This window comes from Hipposideros armiger, unplaced genomic scaffold (genome assembly GCF_001890085.2).
Source record: "Hipposideros armiger isolate ML-2016 unplaced genomic scaffold, ASM189008v1 scaffold_1, whole genome shotgun sequence".
Taxonomy (NCBI): Eukaryota; Metazoa; Chordata; class Mammalia; order Chiroptera; family Hipposideridae; genus Hipposideros; species Hipposideros armiger.
The window spans coordinates 6343847-6363439 of NW_017731351.1; the positions used below are offsets into that span (position 1 = coordinate 6343847).

At 46.0% G+C, this 19593-nt stretch overlaps 1 protein-coding gene across 1 annotated transcript in view; it reads right to left on the reverse strand.

Moving 5' to 3' along the window:
* Positions 1–945: 945 nt before the first annotated feature.
* Positions 946–19593, reverse strand: part of ADAD1 (adenosine deaminase domain containing 1) — a 116713-nt gene continuing 98065 nt past the window's right edge. The window contains exon 12 of the mRNA XM_019667181.1: positions 946–996. Within this exon, the coding sequence (XP_019522726.1) occupies positions 982–996 (15 nt within the window). The 3' untranslated portion in view covers positions 946–981. The remainder of the gene's footprint in view (positions 997–19593) is intronic.

A 19593-nucleotide genomic window follows, 5' to 3' on the forward strand; every position in this document is an offset into this window, starting at 1 on the left:
AGAGAGAGAGAGAGAGAGGCAGTAAGTACCTATCTATCCTTGGTCGGGTTTTCCCCAAAGTAGGACTCGAAGCAGAAGTGTCACGATACAGCTTTTACTGTGAAGTGCTTTGTGATGGATCAAAACCCTTGAACTGCCTGAGTGGTGACCACCGCAATGTGCCCACGGTGGGTCACAGTGAGCGTTTACCATTTGCCTTCAGTATCATCATTAGCACCTCACCGTTTCCCAGCAGAAGCTTTTCACTGATGGTGTCCTTTTCAGAAGATACCTTTTAAAGGAGAGGACATGCTGCCACCTATTGAAACAACACAAATACATACAGACACCCAAATTCTGACGTCAGCACCCTGTCACCCCACACCTGGCGAAAAGCAAATGGTATAAGCTCTAGAAGATGTTGTCAGCTCTTTCAGCCTTGGCCTTTGCAAAGATTTCTACTGAGAGCGTTTCTAAATGGCTTCAGCACCAGGAAACCCATTTATTTCTCCTTGGACCTACAGAGCCTGGTGTGACAAGGACCGGGGTGTCTGCACTCTGCTCTGGGGCGCGAGCCCACGTCCGGCTCGCAAGTGAGCAGCCGAGAGGCCTCGCAGGACCCTGCACGGGCAGAATACCTGGCCAGTGGCTTCCGGTGCAGCGACCTCCGTCTAGCCAGGACCCTTTTTAGGGGTCGCCGAACCAGGACATTGTTACCCTTCATTTAGGACGAAGCCAGAAACACCGCAGATTTCCTCACCTGTGGAACCGCTGTGACGATGCCACCTCCTGCGTCACAGAGCGAACAGGACACGAGGCGCAGCGAGGGCCCCGGGGAGCGTGCGCATGCGCGCCGGCGCCGGCCTGCAGGCTCATTCGGCCGCGGTGACAATGCGCCTGCGCTGACATCGCGCTCACCTCGTCCCGCTCAGGGGGTTTCGCTCACGGCAAAGAGCTCCCATGAACCCCTTTTCCACAGTCTTGGCCTCAGTTCATTGTATTTTAATATACAGTTTCCTAAGTAAAAAAAAAAAGAGAGAGAGAAAAAAAAAGGGTTCCTAGCAGTTGCCACACAAGAAAGGTTTGAGGTTGAAGCACTTTAAACACATCAATGAAATCATCTTTTTAAGCTGCCTCTCATCATGACTACCCCTTCCAAAAGTTTACCATTATTTTCTGTGTATCACAGCCCTCCTCAATGTAGTCATTTATGAAAGAAAGTATAGCAAGTTTACACAGGCTCTGTCAGATGACCGAGGATGAGGGAATACTTCCGAACTCATAGGGTCAGCATCGGCCCGATACCAAAGCCTGCGGAGCAAAGAAAATCTTCGGAGCAAAGAAAATCATAGACCGATATCCTTCATAAACATACTCGTAGATGTCAAAAGCACTTTAAAGTTAGAAAATTCTATCCTGCAGTATATAAAAGTTTAGTACATTATGACCAACTATGGTTCATGAAAGAATGGGAGGATGTTTAACATTCAAAAATCAATCAACATAATCCAGTGTATTAATAGAATAAAGGAGAAAAAACAAATTATTATTTCAACAGATGCAGAACAAGCATTTGATAAAATTTAACACCCACTCATGATTTAACAACAATAAATCTCTACAAACTGAAACAGAGGGAAACGTCTTTACTCTGATAAAGTTCTAAACACCTACTACTAACATCAAGCTTAATGGTGAACTATTAAACTCTTCATTTCAGAGCAGAAGCAAGGCAAGGGTGTCTGTCTACTCTCACTTATCTTCAAAACTGTCTTGGACCGGCCGAGTGGCTCAGTTGGTTATGAGTTGGCTTAAGAGCATGAGCTCTGAGCAACAGGGCTGCCGGTTTGATTCCCACATGGGCCAGTGACGCTGCGCCCTGAGCTGAGCTGTCGCTGAGCTGCCAACAGGTGGCAGGATGGCTCAGCTGGTGTAACAACAAGACTGCCTGTTCGATGGTGGGCTATGCCCACCCACAACTAAGACTGAACTCAGCACCTTGAGCTGAGCTGCTGCTCAGATGGCTCAGTGGATAGAGCGTGCACTCTTAACAAGGCTGCTGGTTCAAATCCCGCATGGGATGGTGGCTATGCCCACCTGCAACTGAGAGTGAACACAGCACCTTGAGTTTAGTGGCCACGAGCTGCCGATGGGCAGCCAGATAGCGGCTGGTGCCCTCCACAACGAAGACTGAAGAACAACAACTTGGCTGGTCTCCTCCCTCAATTCCCCAATAAAATCTTAAAAAAAAAAACTGTCTTGAAGTTCAAACAAATATAATAAGAAAACAAAGGACACAGAAAGCGTAAATATTGGAAAGGAAGAAGGAAAACTACAGATGACATGATTGATTACATAGAAAACTCCATGGAACTCTAAATACTCTACTAGAGCTAATAAGTTCATTTACCAAGGTAGCAATATGTAAAATCAATTATATATTTACCAGCAACAAAAACTGGGAACTGGAAAAGATTAGTCTCATTCATAATAGTATCAAAGCTATAAAATGCTTAGTAACATATTTAATAAAAGACATGCAAAAACCTCTAAACTATAAAACATTGCTGAGAGAAACTGAAGAAGAGCTCAATAAATGGAGAAGTATGTTATGTTTATGGAATGGAAGACTGACTATTGTTGAGAGTCGATTTTCCCCTAAATTGATCTATAAAATCAACACAATCATAATCAAATTCACAATCCAAACAGACTTTTTTAGTAGAAGTTGGCAAGTTGATTCTAAAATTTAGGTGGAAATACAAAATACCTAGATTAGCCAAAATATCTTGAAGAACCAAGTTGAAGGTCTTATATAATCTGAATTCAAGACTTATCTATTCAAGGTGAAGCTATGATAATTAAGTCAGGTGTAAAGATAGACAAACAGATTAAAAGGAACAGATTAGAGGGGCCAAAAATAGGCCCACACATACATGGACAAAAATGTATGTACTGTATGATTCCATTTCTATGAAGTTCAAGAACAGGCAAAACTCATCTGGGGTGACAGAACTTAGGACAGCTGCCTCGGTGCGGGTGTGTGGAGATGAACCAGGAAGGAACACAGGGGAACTTTCCACACCTCAATCGGGACAGAGGTTACATGGATGTGTATACATTTATGAAAACTCCTTGAATTATACATTGATGAGCACCAATTGCACTGTAGGCACATTTTTCTGAATAAATAAAAGCATGACTGGAGCCCAAGGAGTAAAGAAGGCTTCCTGGGGCAGGCAGGTATTTGAAGAACCAGGTGGAGGGCAGAGGAGGGGTGTGAAGCTGAGTGTGCCACGTGGGAAGGCAGAGAAATGTGAGCTCGCACGGTGCCTTCAGAAGCGGGGGCTGGGGAGGCAGAAAGCCAGAGAAGGCGGTAGAGGCCAACGTAGAGAAGGCCTCGAGGGTTCAGAAGTTTGAAATTCATCCTGAAAGCTAGCGGAAGCCACTGGGGACTTTCTGGCAATCAAGCTGAGAGCAGAGCAGCGGGTAGGTGTGAAGGGGCATCGTCTACGGGGAGGGAGGTCAGGCTGCAAAGTGGTGACAGACAAGTGGTGTGGGTCCTCGCCAAGGCGGAGAGACCAGTAGGGGAAGAGGCTTTAAGAGACATTGAGGAGGCAGGGTCTATACGTTTGGTGCAGGAGTGGAAGCTAGGATGGGTGAGAGGGTGATGATAGGCTGGCAGAGGAACTCTGCATCCCCGTTTCCCATTAGCCTGTCCTTAGCTCTTGAGAGCTGGTGGCACACAGGGCACCAGGGTAGGAGTTGTGAGTAAAAACTGCATGACAATTGGTTTCTCAAGTTATCTATAATGTCAACTACGAAGAAAGACTTAGAAAGCAAAATACGTTTGCCTCGCAAAGATCCGAGATTTCACTAAGGTGAAAGCAAAGCTTTATGGTGGTATAAAAAATGTCTATTTTACCAACCTCGCCCCCCAACACACAAAAGAGCAATGATCAAATAAAGGCTGGTACCACCTTTGTCCTGGTTCCCAGAGCAGGAACTGAGATGCCCAAGGCCACTCAGCGATGCTGCCGTCGGTCACCTGGGTAAGGCTGTTGCTCCAAGGTCACACCAGGTGCTTTCCATGTCTGATCTCACAGCCCTCAGTGATTTGCAGGTAGGAGGTGGGACAATTTCGAACAATTGGGAAGGAATCAGAATTGCTGTTCCTCAACTGAAACATATTCCTATGGAGTTGAGCCTCAGAATGTTGGAGATAATAAAAAGCCATCTCTTATGGGCTGAAATGTGTCCCCTCAAATTCATATGCTGAAGACCTAACCCCTCTGACCTCAGGATTTGACTACATTTGGAGATGGGGCCTTCAAATCGGTGATTAAGTTAAAAGAGGTGATAAGTTAAAAATCTGAGTAGGCCCTAATCCATCTGACAGGTGTCCTCATAAGAGGAGGAAAGGTGGACACACACACAGAAGGGCGTGTGAGGTCACCGGGAGCAGACGGCGATCTGCGTGCACATGCATTTAGGTGATGTAAGTTGTATGTGACAAGGGAGCCTCCCCCAGGAAATGAAGACCTGAGGAAGCGGCTCAGCCTGGGCATTTCCACACTGGGCTTGACGAAGGGTGGACGGGCACAGAGAACGTGAGAGCACAGGGTGACGACAGCGAGCGGAGGGCCACTGAGCAAGGCCTGTGGGCCTGAATTCCTCTCAGCTCCCTCTGTCTTCACAGACACTCCTTTCCTCCAGGTACAGGAAGGGCACCTCTCACACGAGGGTCTTAAGACCTGCTTCTGGGGAGACCGGGGGGGGGGGTGGTCAGAAAGTCCCCACTGCACCTGCCACCTCTCAAGTCCCTCAGCTTAACAGATGTAGTACGCCAGGTGCAGCGCGTGGGGTCGTGTGCCCTGAACCCTGCTGTCACTGTGGCAGGAGGAGTATTTTGAGCTGAAGACGTGTGTGATCCAAGAAATGCAGAAAGGAGCCTCCCCAGAGCTTCCCTACCTGACTAAAGGCAGAAACTGCCGGGACACGACGGCTGCCATAAATCGCCCATCCCAGGGACGTCTCACGGGCGTGACGACGGCAAGTGGGCCCTGAGCTCCCCAAACCGGCTTCCTGTATCTTGTCGGGTCTCCATAATTTATTGTTTTGGTGGTGGTGTTGTTGTTAAAAATGGTTTATAAGCTCTCAGGGCTATTTACGGCATTAGGTCCTCACTTCTTTCCTAGGAAGCCTCCCATGTCCCGTGAAAATTAACACCAAATAAAATCTGTAAGCCTTCTCTTCAGTTAGCCTGTCTTTTGTCAGTCTAGTTTGCAGGCTCCAGGGAGTTAACCTAAGAGGGTGGAGAAAGTTTGCCTCCCCTATGGTTTGTTTGTTTACATGTTATTGCAGTCATTTTTCTTCACTCTTCATGTATGTTCACTATTAACATTTTTCTTTGTTTGCTCTATCTATCCATCCACCCATCTAGTTATTTATTTTGCTGAGTCATTTGAGAGTTACTTGTAGATATCATGACACTTCATCAGTAAATACTTCAGCAAGAATTGCCAAAAAGGCAATTTTCCTACACAAATATGAATATTACGTACCTTGCTCCTCAAAGTGTGGTCCCAGACCAGCAGCATCTGGCCTCACCTCTAGGAGTTCCCGATGGGGGGGGGGGAGCAATCTGCGCTTTCACAAGCCCTCCAAGGGGCTCTGATGCATGCCAGCACCTGAGAGCTGCAGGTCTAGGTAAACAGAGACTAAAGAGATTTGACAACTGAACACAATGTGTGATGCTTGGCTAGATTCAATTTGGGGTGGGGCGGGGCGGGGTGGGGAGCAGCCGAAATGGATGCTACTGGGACAGCCAGGGAAAGCTGAAGACGAATTGTACATCGGACCAGAGCGCCTCAGGACTGCATGTGCACAAGAATCACCAGGGACCTTGTTAACATGCAGATTCGGACTGAGCCTCTGCAGTTCTAACAGGCGCGCAGGTGATGCTGACACTGCTCGTCCTGGGCCACATTCTGAGAACTAATCTAGGACAATGTCCCAACCTTTGGCTCGGTTTTCATTACGATGATATTTTTGCAGACCCCAAGCCAGCTGTTTTGCAAACATGTCACAGTTTGGATGTGCCTGATTGTTTCCTCGCCGTTGGGCTGAGATGAAACATTTTGGGCAGGAACACAGCGCGCCCGTCTCAGGCTCGCATCAGGACACACGTGGCTTTATTACTCCCTGCTGCACCTGCAGCTCCACTCCTGCCCTCCCTTCCTCCCGCCACCCCATCCCCTCCCAAGCAGGGTGGTGCCAAGGAGACCCTCGCCTCCACTCACGTCCCTCCGTCCCTCCGGGGTTGTTGACAGTGAGCTGACTGGAAAGTTGAACGCCCCAAAGATAGCTTTCCTTGACCTGCCTCAGACCCCCGTGATACAACACAGTACAGCGTGTTTGTGAAAGTCCTCCTGGGCCAAGGATGATTCACTGGTTTGCCTCAGAAATGAAAGGAGGCTGAATCAGACAAGCTCTGTTGCCAAAAATACCCCACGGCGGAGGCTTCGCCAGAGAACGGAAAGCGAGCAGAGGCCAACGGAGGAACACTGAGGCTGTCATAACAGACCCACACAAATCCTTCTGAAGACAAATACAGGTAACAGGCTAGGACCTCCCCTGGAAAACGGTCACGGGCTCAGCGAGTTCCCGACTTTCCTTTCAAAGGGAATCTCAAAATAGTATGAGAGACACACATTTCATAGGGAAAAGCTAAGGAGTGTACTGACTGAAGACAAAAATGAAGACTACACGCCTTTTGTGTGAACAAGGCATTATTAGTTAAAGCTGAGGGCCCAGAAAACACGAACCCTTGATGCTTTGAAGGGAGACAGAGCAGCAGAGGGAGCGTAGCCCGAGAACGCTCACGACGGTCTAAACCCCTGGTGACTGGGGCTGTGGCACTCCAGCTCTGTCCCTGGGTCACAATCATTCTGAGAACAACAGGAGAACTGTTCCATAAACCTGCCTGCAGCCTGCCCCAAAGGCAGCTGTGACCCCCGAAGGCAGGGCTGGGCCCAGCATGAGTCCCTGCTCTGTGCTGGGCGGTGGCTGGTCCAGAAAAGTCATTCAGACCCATGTGTCTGGGAGAGTCAGTCCTCCCTGAAGCTGGGGACATGCTGGATCCCACTTCCACAGTCTGAGGCTCTAAATAGGGGCCCGTTTCCAGACAGAGGTGAAGCTGGAACAGTCATTCCGCCCTGGAAACTGAACGCATAATGAAAGGAGAGTTTTTACCTGTTTCCTCCTACTTGACTGTGAAGTCTGATGTGCTGTTATGAATTATGGGAAATAATAGGGAGAGAGACTTGCATGCAAGTAAAGGGGAAGAGGACTAAGTTTAGGGGACTTTTCTAAAGTGCCAAAGAACAAGAGGCAGCTGAGCGCCCCTCTCTGGGCCTATCTCTCGCTCTGGCACTCTGCGGCCCAGTCATCTGAACCACGTGGGTGCCAGGAGTTTGCCACACACTCTCCCTTCAGGTCGCTGCTCCCACCTTCCCCACTGCCAGCTGGTTCACTTCAGATTAGACCAGCTCTTTCCGGGGAAGCCTCCTTGACCCCCACCCTCTCCAGGGCTGCCCCCACAGCACTCTGTGCTCATGGTGATGGGTGCGTCTGTCTCTTCCACTGGACTCTAAGTTCCTTGAGGCAGAAACTCTGTTTGCTCTATTTTGAAATTTCAGCATCTATTCCAGTGCCTGGCACATGGTATTAACTATGACCAAGATATATTTATTACAAGCCAGGCACAACTCTTAGCTCTTTCCATTGATAATTCATTTTATGTTCACAACATTATGAGTAAGTACTGTTATTATGCCCATTTTATAGGAAATGGAGGCACAAGGTGTTTAAGCCCATGGTCTCACAGCTGTTAAACAGGAGAGCCACCATTTGAACCCCGTCAGCTTGGATCTACAGACCATGCTCTTAAACTCTAAAACCTATGTTGTTCTTAACAAAAATACTAGTTGGAAGGACAGGTGAATGAAGGTGATATATGTAAGGATGTAAGGATGGATAGATGGATGGATGGATGGATGATGGATGGATGGTAGATGGATGGATGATGGATGAATAAATGGATGAATGGTGGATGGATGGTAGATATAGATGGATGATGGGTGGGTGAATGAATGGGTGTATGGATGAATGATGGATGGATGGATGGATGGATGGATGGATGGATGGATGGGTGGATGGATGGATGATGGATGGATGGTGGATAGGTGGATGATGGATGAATAAATGGATGGATGGTGGATGGAGGAATGGGTGGATGAATGGGTGGATGGAGTATGGATGAATGGAAGACAGATAGATGGTGGATAAATGGATAAATGGATAAATGGATGGATGGATGGATGATGGATGGATGATGATGATGGAGTATGGATGTATGATGGCTGAATAAATGGATGGATGGAGGATGAATGGATGGATGATGGCTGAATAGATGGATAGATGGAAGATGGATGGTGGATGGATCGATAGATGGATGGTGAATGGGTGGGAGGATGGATGGATGGAGGACGGATGGATAGTGGATAGATGGATGGATGGATGAGTATGCAGGTCTCTAGTCCATTAAAGATGGCAAGGGCATGAGAAGAATTTTCCCACTGTAGGCCTCTGCTAAGGAAGACCCTTTTAAGTACAAGTTTTTAGGCACAATCTACTTTACACTAAAGCAGGAATATATATCTTGATAAACACATAAACCCACAAAAGCAGACACTGAGGAACCCATAAAAACAGCATAATTTTTGAAGTCAGGAGACTAGATTTGAATCATGGCTCTGCCAGTTCCGGGCCTGCGTAGGGTATGTGAGTGTCCAGCGGAGTGCCTAGAATTTAGGAACCTTCTGATAAACTTTGGTTCCTTACCTGCTCAAGAGAAATGCTGTCACCTGGGTCTGACTTACCATAAGCAGGAAAATGCTGAGAAAGGACTGGAGTGGTTGGCTCATGGGTGACATGAAGGCAGGGCCTATCTGGCTCCCTCGCCCTCTTCCTGGGACCAGGCTTTGTGCTCTGAAAAGAGGTGGAGCTCTGCCGGTTCCGTAAATTCTAGAACTGGGGGCAACTCACACGCCAGCTCGGAAAAACATGCTTGCTGTATGCAGAATGCTTGATGTTTATGTCTGAATACCTTTTCTAAGGTAATTAAAGCTCACGACAAAAAAGTTAAAGAAATACAGAGAAGTATTTAAAAGAAGTGAGAGATCGGTCCATGTTTATCATCTTCGAGGCTCTTCCTTAATTTCCTCCTGTATATACAAGTATATACGCTTTTAAAAATAACAAGTTATTTTTCCCTTCGTGGTATATTGTGGTCTCTATCCTAACATAGATAAACAGTGTCAACTGCACAGAAATCCATCGAAAGTATATACCACAAACTTTTTATCAATACTGTAAATGACATTTATATGAAAGCATTACTACAAACTATACTTTAATAAAAATCTTTGTATACACATCTTGGACCCCCTTTTCTACTATTTACTTTTTTAATATTTCCCAAATGGAAACTGCCAGGTTAAAGGTAGGCATTTTCTTTTGATGCATAGCGTCAAACTCCTCTATAAAGGCACTATTTCATCCATAGTATAGGAAAGTTACCCACGCCCTCACTAACACTCGGTATAGCCATTGTTTTTTAACCTTTGTCAAGCAGAGAAAAAAAAATGACTTTTGATTTTAACTTATATTTCCTTAATTGCTAGTGAATTACACATTTAAGTATTTATTGACAAATTGAATATTTTTGTGAATTTCAAGTTCATGTCTTTACCACATTTCCCTATCAGTTTGTAAAAGCACATATTTGTCTTTGTGAATCTGATGCCTAGTGTAGAACCTAGCACATAATAGTCATTCAATAAATATTTGTTGAAAATCCAAAACACTAATTCAAAAACATGTATGCAGCATTATTTACAATAACCAAGATATGGAAGCAACTCAAGTGCCTGTCAGTAGATGATTGGATAAAGAAGATGTGATATATATATATATTACCTGGCCATAAAAAAGAATGAAATCCTGCCATGTAAATGTTTAAGATTGTTTAAGATTTAAATTTAAAACTTGCTCCCAAGTTTCTTTTCTCTTTGGGCTATGAGATTTCAAGGCATTTCATTTTCTCAGAATAGTCTTGATCTTTGAATTGACAACATTCATTGTGTAATTATTATAAGTCTTATGTTATTTTCATCAATATCAGAACTTCCTGTCAAATCAGGAAGAAATGTAATCTTTTTCTCAATGTGTTTATTTGGGTTCCTTCTCTTTATTAATTTAATGATCATACAATCCAAGAATGTATTCATTATGACTAGTCAATATTTATCTCTTCCTTTACTAAATTACTGCTTTTGGTATGATTTAAATATTTTTGATACAATCCTTGTTGTCAGTAATATCTATTGATTTCAACTCTCACCTTTATCTCACCTGTTACATATTCCATTAATTTTTATCTGAACTTAGTTATTATATAAATAAATTTAAAGAAGTCAAAAGAAGGTATCCTTTATATACATCCAGATCAGGAGTATATAATTTCTTTCTTATTTTATTAAAACATTGTAAGACATCTTTCTAAATTGTGCATATCGTTAAAATGGTATGTTTAAACTCTTTTATTAAAAAAAGAAAATAAATAAATAAATATTTGTTGACTCCCCACTCATTGGATACAAAAATAGGTTTATCTCCACAGCACCAGGGCCAGGGGTTCTACCATGAATCCTGACTCTGCCAAGAATTTTCTGTCTAACACTGGGAAAATCAAATTCTTGGAATCTGGAAATGCTGACCATAGTCAGACCCCCAGTAGGCCCGATACTTTAGAGAGAACAGGAATGTGTGCTTCCTTCGGCAGCACACATACTAACATTGGAAAACAACATGTGCTAAAGACTAGACCAGGAAGGCGATCAGGTCCACCCACCTGGCATCACTGAGAGGTACCACACGGCTGGCCTGTCACCAAAGGTCTACCAGATACACCCACCACAATGGTTGCATTCTAAGAGAAATCAAACAGATTTCTGACTCAAAGAAGTAAATTTCCAATGGTACAACTGAGGAGCCACGACAGACAGTGGGAGAGACACTTCTGGCTAGACACTCAAATGTCTATGTGTCTATGTGTACCCTTAAAGTTATAGCTGAAAACAATCTGTGACCTTGGTATTTTCCTTAGCAAATGTGCCAGTCTGTCCTTGGGGTGCTGCTCGGCGGCTGAGGCCAAAAGGCTGCTGTGGAACGTGGCTTCTCTCACAAGGCTTTACGCTGCCCACTTTAGCTCTGGACTCTCGGTGCCATCGATCTGTCCGCAAACAGCGAAGCCAAGCTGGGTGGTCCCCAGCACTGCTGCTAAGACTGCAGGCTCACTTCGGGGCACTCTGCCTTCCCTTCCCTGGGGCTCACGCCGCAGTCAGAGCATCAGCCAGCACATGAGCTGTGTGTACCCAGAACAGCTTGGAGTCGCCCATGTAAGAAGGGAGAACTCAACAAAAACGTGATTTTCACTGTTGTAAATTGTGCCCCGATTTACTGCCCAACTTCCTCCCCTCTCAACCCAATGTTTCAAGAGAATAGAGACTTTCTGTCTGATAAAGTTCTTTCTTTGCCCACATGAAAGGGGTGTGCAGCAATTGCAAGCTTGCTGAAGAGCAGCTGTCTGTGGAGACAACCACAGCTTCGGTTTTCAGGCTACCAGCCCCTATGGCGGCCTCTTTTCCTACCATCTGTTTGAGCAGGAGCAGTAGTTTGTGCCAACTCCAGAACTTCAAGTGTGTCATTTCTAAAACCACAACAAGTCTCTTAAGCTTCCTGAACAAAGTGCTCGGGGTGGAAAGCCCTGAAGTTCTTTTGGGTCCTGCAACCACAAAGCTGATCACCGAACAAAAGCCCAGAGCATGTGAGCACACAGGGGGCCCTGGGGCCCATCTCGGAACGTGAAAAACAGTCACTGAGGGTGGTGACAGGGAGGGGAGGCGGTGGGGGGTCGCCTTCTCTGCTCAGAGCAGTAACACCAGCCAGACATCTGCACCAGTGATGATCCACAGCCTTCCCAAGCACAAGGACCTACGTGCAACATTGCATTTTTAATAAATGTATTATTAGAATCCAATTAAGAAAAGGTATAATAACCAAAAGCTAATGTGAAGTCAGCAGTTATGGTACAAGTATTTATATTTTACCAGTTCCGGTCATCCCCATATTTAGAAAAAATATTGGTACATTTGCACAAAACCTAGTTTTTTTCACTCCTGAAACCATGCATCTAAAATCTAGTTCACGGACACTTTGCAGTAACTCCATGGCCCACTAGAGGGCCCAGCAGAGCTTAGGAATCACTCTGGACGCAAGTGCTCATCACATCTAGCTCTCCACAGGTACGGGGGGGACAGGTGTGCAAGCTCCCAGGGGAAGGGAATCGGCTGTGCGTTTGGATGCCTTTCAGTTCATTGTTTACTTATGGGTCTAGAAATACTGGAATAAATTCCTCCTGGAATGAATGGCAGGAACCATGTAACTCGCTCTCTTTTAAATCATTATATTTCTTCCCCAGCTTTATTGAGATATAATTGACATACAACATTGTGTGTCAGGCGTACAGCATTCTGACTTGAAACCTTCATAGATGGCAAAATGATTACACCATCGCACTAGCTCATGCCCCCGTCCCATCATAGGAACTACGTATCTCTGAAGGACGGTTTTATTTTCTTCTTCTGGGAAGTGCAAGCTGTATAACTCCCTGTATTTCCAGGTTTTCCTTAGCTACAAGGAAATTTAGAACTAAACGCAATGCTTGGCTGTGGCGATCGCCGTGTACCACGATCCCTGCCCCGCCGCCTCCCTCCGCAGCACTGCTTCTGGTCTTTTTTCTTTATTTCTCAAGGCTCTCTCTGGATGTGATGGTACTCACTGCAGGCGCCCTGTCTCGCTGGAATTAGACGGGCATCAGTCATAAGCAAGTGCAAGGCCCTCCTTTGGCCGTGAGCCTCCAGGGTAGCTAAGGGTCAAATGCCCTGCATAGGGGCTTCCCCTGGGACATGGGCTGTTCTGCCATCCCCTTGGCCAAGCGCATGTTTGGGGACTAGTGCCATCCAATTTCCTACGTTACATTTCTCTGAGATGATGGGAGTGCAGAGAACAGTGGTGGCGGAGCAGGGGACTCGGTATGACAACACCCACCCTACACAGGGCTTCAAAGCAAAGCAAAACGACACAAAGCAGTACCTCATCTGTCTTAAGGAATGCAAGAGGGCTGACCAATAGATGGGCAGCAAAAGCAACCACGCTGTCCCCGGGGCAATCTCCAACATTCCCACCGGCAGCACCCCTGATCCCTCCGCCAGGAAACTTCTCTTCTCTTTGATTTTGTCCCTGACCTGTGGCCTCTCCCTTGTTCCAGCCTCTCATCTGCCTCCTTCACTCCCTGCCCGCCTCTTTCTGCCCGCCTACGAAGCCATCTGACCAGTAGAGGGCAGTACAGTTGCAGGAACAGGGGGTCACTGGGCTTGCGGCTCCAGGCTGGCAGGTTTTAGCTGTGAAATCATTCCGTACATTGTGCTTCTACACATCGTGTCTTTCTCCACGATTATTTTTGCTCTCCACTTTTAAACTCACGTTCTAGTGGGGTTCACACTTGTTACATTTGACTGGGGCCTCCTGTGGGTACGAACCACAGAGTGAGGCTGCTGAGGTATTTCTTAGAACAAAGCATGTGAGAGGACTGCAGAGGAAGAAGGGCTCTGAGTGACTACCTACGCATGTCCAGTCTGTTAATTACCCTCTTTATCATGACAAGGGCCCCTGGGGGTGGGAGCTGGGTACGGAGGGGGGGGGGTCAGACCCCCTGAGCCGGCTCTGACAGGCTCCCCTTGTGTGGAGCATGGGGACACTCAGGTCCTGCCTCAGGGCAGCCTCTTGGCTCCATTATCACTAAGGATCTGCTTATAAGGTGGAGTCAGGATTTGCTTTAAGAGTTCTCACTATAAATAAAGGGACTGGCAAATGAGGGTAAGTATTATGACACACATGGCCACGACACAGTCATTCATTCAAACTGTGACAATTTAATTCGTAATGAGCACTGGGGGTCACCAAGCACTCCCTGGCAAACAGACAAGGAACGGGCCTGAAGAAAGGGCCAGGCGCCTCTAAGGCTCCTGGGGCTCCTTAGAGAGGAAGCTACATGGACCAAGAAGCTGAACATTTCACTGAGGGAGGGAGGTGGCTCCCAGAAAAGTGTTGGGAGATACTTGAAAAAGAAAGTAAGGATGATTGGGTATTCAAGCATGGTGCAGTGTTTCCAGATTCTTACACTGGCTGGGGTACAAAGGTCATTAACATTGACAAGAACCAGACTGACTGTGGTGATCATTTTGCAGTAAATACAAATATTGAATCATTACCGTTATATACCTGAAACTACTCTAATGTTATATGTCAATTATATCTCAATTAAAAAAGCTTAACTTCCTAAAAAGAAAAGACTGAAAAGAAAGAAACAAACTGCTAGGTAAGGCAGAACAAAGAAACAGGCTGAGATCAGGAGAGGCCGCAGCCCTTCTCTCAGTGTCTGTGGGAGGGTAGCAGCCTAGCTTAGATGGGTCTCTCATTTTACCTCCAGGTAAAGTCAGTTGGCTCACATGGATGGGTGCCCTAATTACCAGGTAACGTTGGGATGAATTATGTGTGACAGTGTGCTATCAAATCATCTTACGGGAGGACTGATGATTGTCTTGAAAACGTGTATGAATTGGTCGCATCTGCCCCGCTAAAGCCTTCCGTCCCTGCAATCTTTTAGCAGACTGCCTGTGATGGGCACCCCATGACGGTTCAATGCTTATTCAACAATAAAATTGTTTTCTTTCTCTAAAAGAAAAGAAAACAGGTTAGAAAAGAATAGAAAATGAAGGAAATTTTATGGAGGAGAGTGTACTGCACATGCACACTGAACGTGGATTCACACAGCCACCCTATGGGGTATGTGTTGTTGTTGTTGTTGTTGTTGTTATTATTATTATTACCCTTGTACAAAGGAGGCAGTGAGTGAGGGAAGGTAATTTCCCAAGTTTCCAGGGAAAGAGCTGGGACTCTAATCCAGCCCCTGTTAACCGATGCCCAGCGTCCTCACCTCCTTTCTGTTAGGTCCGTGAATCTGTGAGTTACGGAAAGGAAGGGCTAGACTCAAGGGAGCCGGTCCTGGCGTGAGCTTCTCTGCATTCCTGCCATACTGACAGATGAGTGTAATTTATTTGTCTTTCTCTGGTAATAAATCTCTGTTTATTTATTCCAGTACTGTGTGCTTGAGGGTCCTTCGGTCCAGACATGGCATTGCTTCTCAAGTAAATGAGACTTCAGCACAGAGAAATCACTCAGTGGATACATTGAGCTTTGCCACCAAAACGTGGGAATCAGGAAATCTATAAACAGTTAGATGGCAAGCTCACCTCTGGAAACTGAGATAAACAACACCCGCGTTCCTCAGTTCAGCCAGGATTATGTGAATAAAATTCCATGCACTACGGGAGAAGGCCAGCATGCTAAGATGTGAGAGGGAGACGTTTGCTGAGAACACTCGGGTCAGAGGCCGCTGCAGTGATTCAGAATTGGTACCAGAAATAACTGCAGATCTGCAGCGCAGGAAATCTTAACAATCTCGACAATATATAGAGGTTAAAGAAACCACAAAAGACAGACCAGGGAGCTGCAGGTTATACTAACTAGTGTGATAACGGCCATGCAGTATTCCCTAAGAGGAAAGCCTCCATTTAACTAGAATAGAGTGGGCCTCCTATAAACATTAAGTGACCCAGAATTATTGCCATGAATGCTGACCACTGGGGTGCGTGGAACTGTCTGTCCTGATGCTCTGCCACCCCCTTAAATTTCTGTGTCTGGTTTGTAAGCTCTCTTTCTTTCTTTTATCATTGGCAGGTTGCAGCAGACAAGGTTGCGTGTGGGAGCCACACTGTGTGAAGGCTACCGAACTCCCCGTTGTCCCTTAAAGCCTCTCCGATTCGTAGGAGCAGGTTCCTAGGAGAAGCCACGTTTGTCTGTAGCGTCCCCCGTGAATGGGTGGGCACCTGGCTAGGCGAACCGGGGACCTCCCCAGGTCATGTGGAACCTGGAGCCAGAGTGAGTGTTCAGTTCTCCGTGTGTCTGTAACTGCAGTCCACGAACTTGAGCGCTGTGAGAAGCGGCCCTCTGAGCCCGTCATATAGACTGTCTTCTAAGCCCGTCATAAGGAGATGCTTCATCTCCATAAAGAAGAGATGGGACTCAGCGACGGGCGTGCCCAGAACTCGCATGGGCTTCTCATCGCCAGTTCCACTCCTTCCTGTGGCCTGGGACATTCCTGTCCTAGCCCTAAAAGGGACCTCCACTTTCTGACAATAAATTCTGCTTTCCCCCCTAAAGTTGGTGGAGTGGACATTTGTTGACGCTTCCCCAGCATCTATTCTTTACCTCCCCCTTCCTAACGGCTCCCAAAATTTCCAGTCACATGTTTTGGGTAGAATGACGCTAAACCTTGGCTCCAGAGTGGGCCCAGACTGAAGCCAGTGAGCGTACCCCATTTCCCTGGATATGGTTATTGGTGCAGAGGTGAGCACATGACCAAGTCTGTGCTGACTGAGGAATTAAAAGAATTTTCTGGGGGCTTTGGAGAAAGAGGTATCCTTTGTCATTTTTAGGAGTTGGCAAAAACGAGGTCCCGTGGACCTAAATAAAGAGCTATTTAAATGTCAGGTGCTTCTGCCAATATCTTATAACTATAAGGGAAGTAAGATTTAACATAAAATCAAAACCATGCAGAAAAAAACAAACAAACAAAAAACAACCTGGGCCCTTGCTGAAAACCTGGATCAAGCCTTGTCTGAAAGCCTCTAGATATGTCACTACATGTATAGTAGACGTCCTTTATTTTTCAAGTCAATTTGAGTTAGATTTTTGGTTGCTTGCAACTGATAGCATCCTAATTGAGAAACCGTTTTAAGGTAATTTCTGTCATTTGAAACAAAAGAACGCCAACTTTGTAGTATTCAATGACCTAAATCTGCTATAGAAAAAAGCAGTATATGAAAAAGGGTAATTGAACACTGAGGAGAAACCTAATTATGCTTTTGTGAAACATTTTTTGCCAATTTGGAAAATATTTTAAACTTCATGTCTTTGTCCATATGAGATTTTATTCCAATTTTGGATTTTAAGTGATTGTAAACTCTCCCTTGATAAAATTCTGTTCTGGTCAATATCTTCATTTTAGGGACAAACATTGTCAATAAGATGGATATCAATTTCCTGCCTCAGAACAAAACAAGCAAAATTCCAGCACTCTTGTATCATCCAGAATCTATTAGAAACCGCTCCTGTTAACTTCCTTAGAAATTTATAAATTCCGTTTTGTACACATAGAGATTTTCCTGTGGCCTCTTTGCTACTATCTATTCATAATACAGTCATTACTGTCAAGCTTAAACATGAAATACAATTTATGAAGTTTTGTGGCTCAGATTAGCCTTAGTTGAAAGAGAATTAAGAGACGCATTATAATGTCTTTTAAAATAATAGAAAATGGTGCTTTGCAACACCAAAAAAAATGCATAATCCATTATGACTAGTAAATAAATTTGCTTTCCTCGCCACAAGTTGAACGCGTGCTTACACAGAAATGTAGCCATCCTTCCTCGGTATTTAACATGGTTGGTCCCCTTCCATTTTCTACCCTTCTGGTTCCCTTTCACACCCTGTCCTGTTCCTCCTCTTCTCTCTCTGATTTTGCCTTTGTCTTTTTCTTTCGCACCTCTTCCTTTTTCCACCCTGAGCTTATAATTAGTTATATGTTCAGTTGAAACTAACAAGGACCCGTCTGCAGTGGCTCACGTACACAAGGGCCTATTCTCTCCAATGAAAGAAAACCTAGTTACAGAATGCCCAGAGCTGGGATGTCACAGCCTCAGGAAGGCAACAGACAGTCAGGGCCCTCTATCTGGTCCACTGCACGTGGCTTCCGCAAGGCCCCCTCGCAGCCAATGTGACTGTTAGGCAGCCCCCATCTGTGCTTCCCAATCAGCGAGTCCCATGACACTTCTGACACCAGAGAACTGGCCAGAACTCGGGCCTGTGGCCAACGGCTACAGGGAAGCTGAGAAACATGGCCTTTTATTTCAGGGGGTGATGTGCTCAGCTAAGAGTTGACATTACTAAGGAAGGTGGGAGAATGAGTACTGGGCAGATGGCTCACACTCGCTTCAAACCCCCTTTTCTCGCTCTGTAAGCTACACAGTTAATCTTGACCAGTCCCACAGGTTCATGGATGGCCTCTCAAATCTCCTGCGGCCTCAGTGTCTCTTAAGCTTTCTCTTCTCCATTTTCACATTCCTGGGTGATTCTGCATCCAGACCTTTCTCTAGATCAGAATCTCAAATTAAATGCCTAGAACCAAATTTACAGCCATCTTACTAAATCCCCAAACACAGTTCTCCGAAGCTTAAGGCTGCCACTCTCACAAGCAGCTCACACCACACAAAATGGTTTCCCTATCAGCTCAGCGGTTACTGCCTTAGGGTGAGACAGCTTGTGAGGCCTATAACGCACTTCACATCACAATTCACTTCTGATTTCATGTGAATCTTGTGGCTGTTTTGTAAAACAATTTTTTTCAGGTTTTTCTTTTCTTTTTGTAATTTTTGTGGATTTAGTAAAGCATCCCCAAGATGTGAGGCTAGCCTCTCCACATGACTTGTCATAGTGAAGTACAATAAGCATCACTGGTTGGAAGGATGCAAATATGGCTTTATAGCCAGGCCTGCTTTGTACCAAATTGTCTTTTCAATCGCCTTGCTTTGAACCAGGTCACCTGGCGCCTGCCCAGTGGCCTTGTGGGCGGAGTGAGGGTGAATGGGGGTGCTATCTGTGAATTTCATTCATACAAACTGGAAGCCATCCACCCGCTCAGAGCCCTTCCACTCAGGTTAGAGCAGACAGCGCTTTTCCCCAGAACGTGTTGTGCAAATAAGCCAAGCAAAGCAGCAGCTTCTGCATGGTAACCAGAAATGTGGGGAGGAGGGAGTAATACCTCCCACAGGAGGAAGGTACATTTCAATACTTCTGGGGAAGGAGAAAGGAGAAGCAAAGAGGGGAAGTGGAGTCAGCCTCTGGTTGTTGGAAAAAGCCGCTATTAAAAAATATAGGCTCTGGAGGCAACGTCGACGCCCCACTCGCACGGCTGCTGAAGAGGCCCAGGTAGAGGTGAGGAAAACCACGCTCCAGGGGTCCGCTGCCCACCCCTCTCCTGAAGCTGCCATGGCGGAGGTCACCGACGCTGAGCCCTTCCTTGTCCTCGTCACCCTGCCCGCCTCCCCATAGCGCAGGTCAGGCACCCTACAGGCACCTGCTCCGTGAGCGTCCTGCCGGGGCTGTAAGACCTGAGAAGCGCTCCCAGCTGCTGCTTGTCCCGCCGCCCCGGGCAGGCCTCCTCAGGCTCATCACTGGCTCCTGTTTCTTACCCTTTCTTAGCCCAGCCACTTCCTGGGGCTAACCCTCCCTTTCTTTCCTGCCCATCTA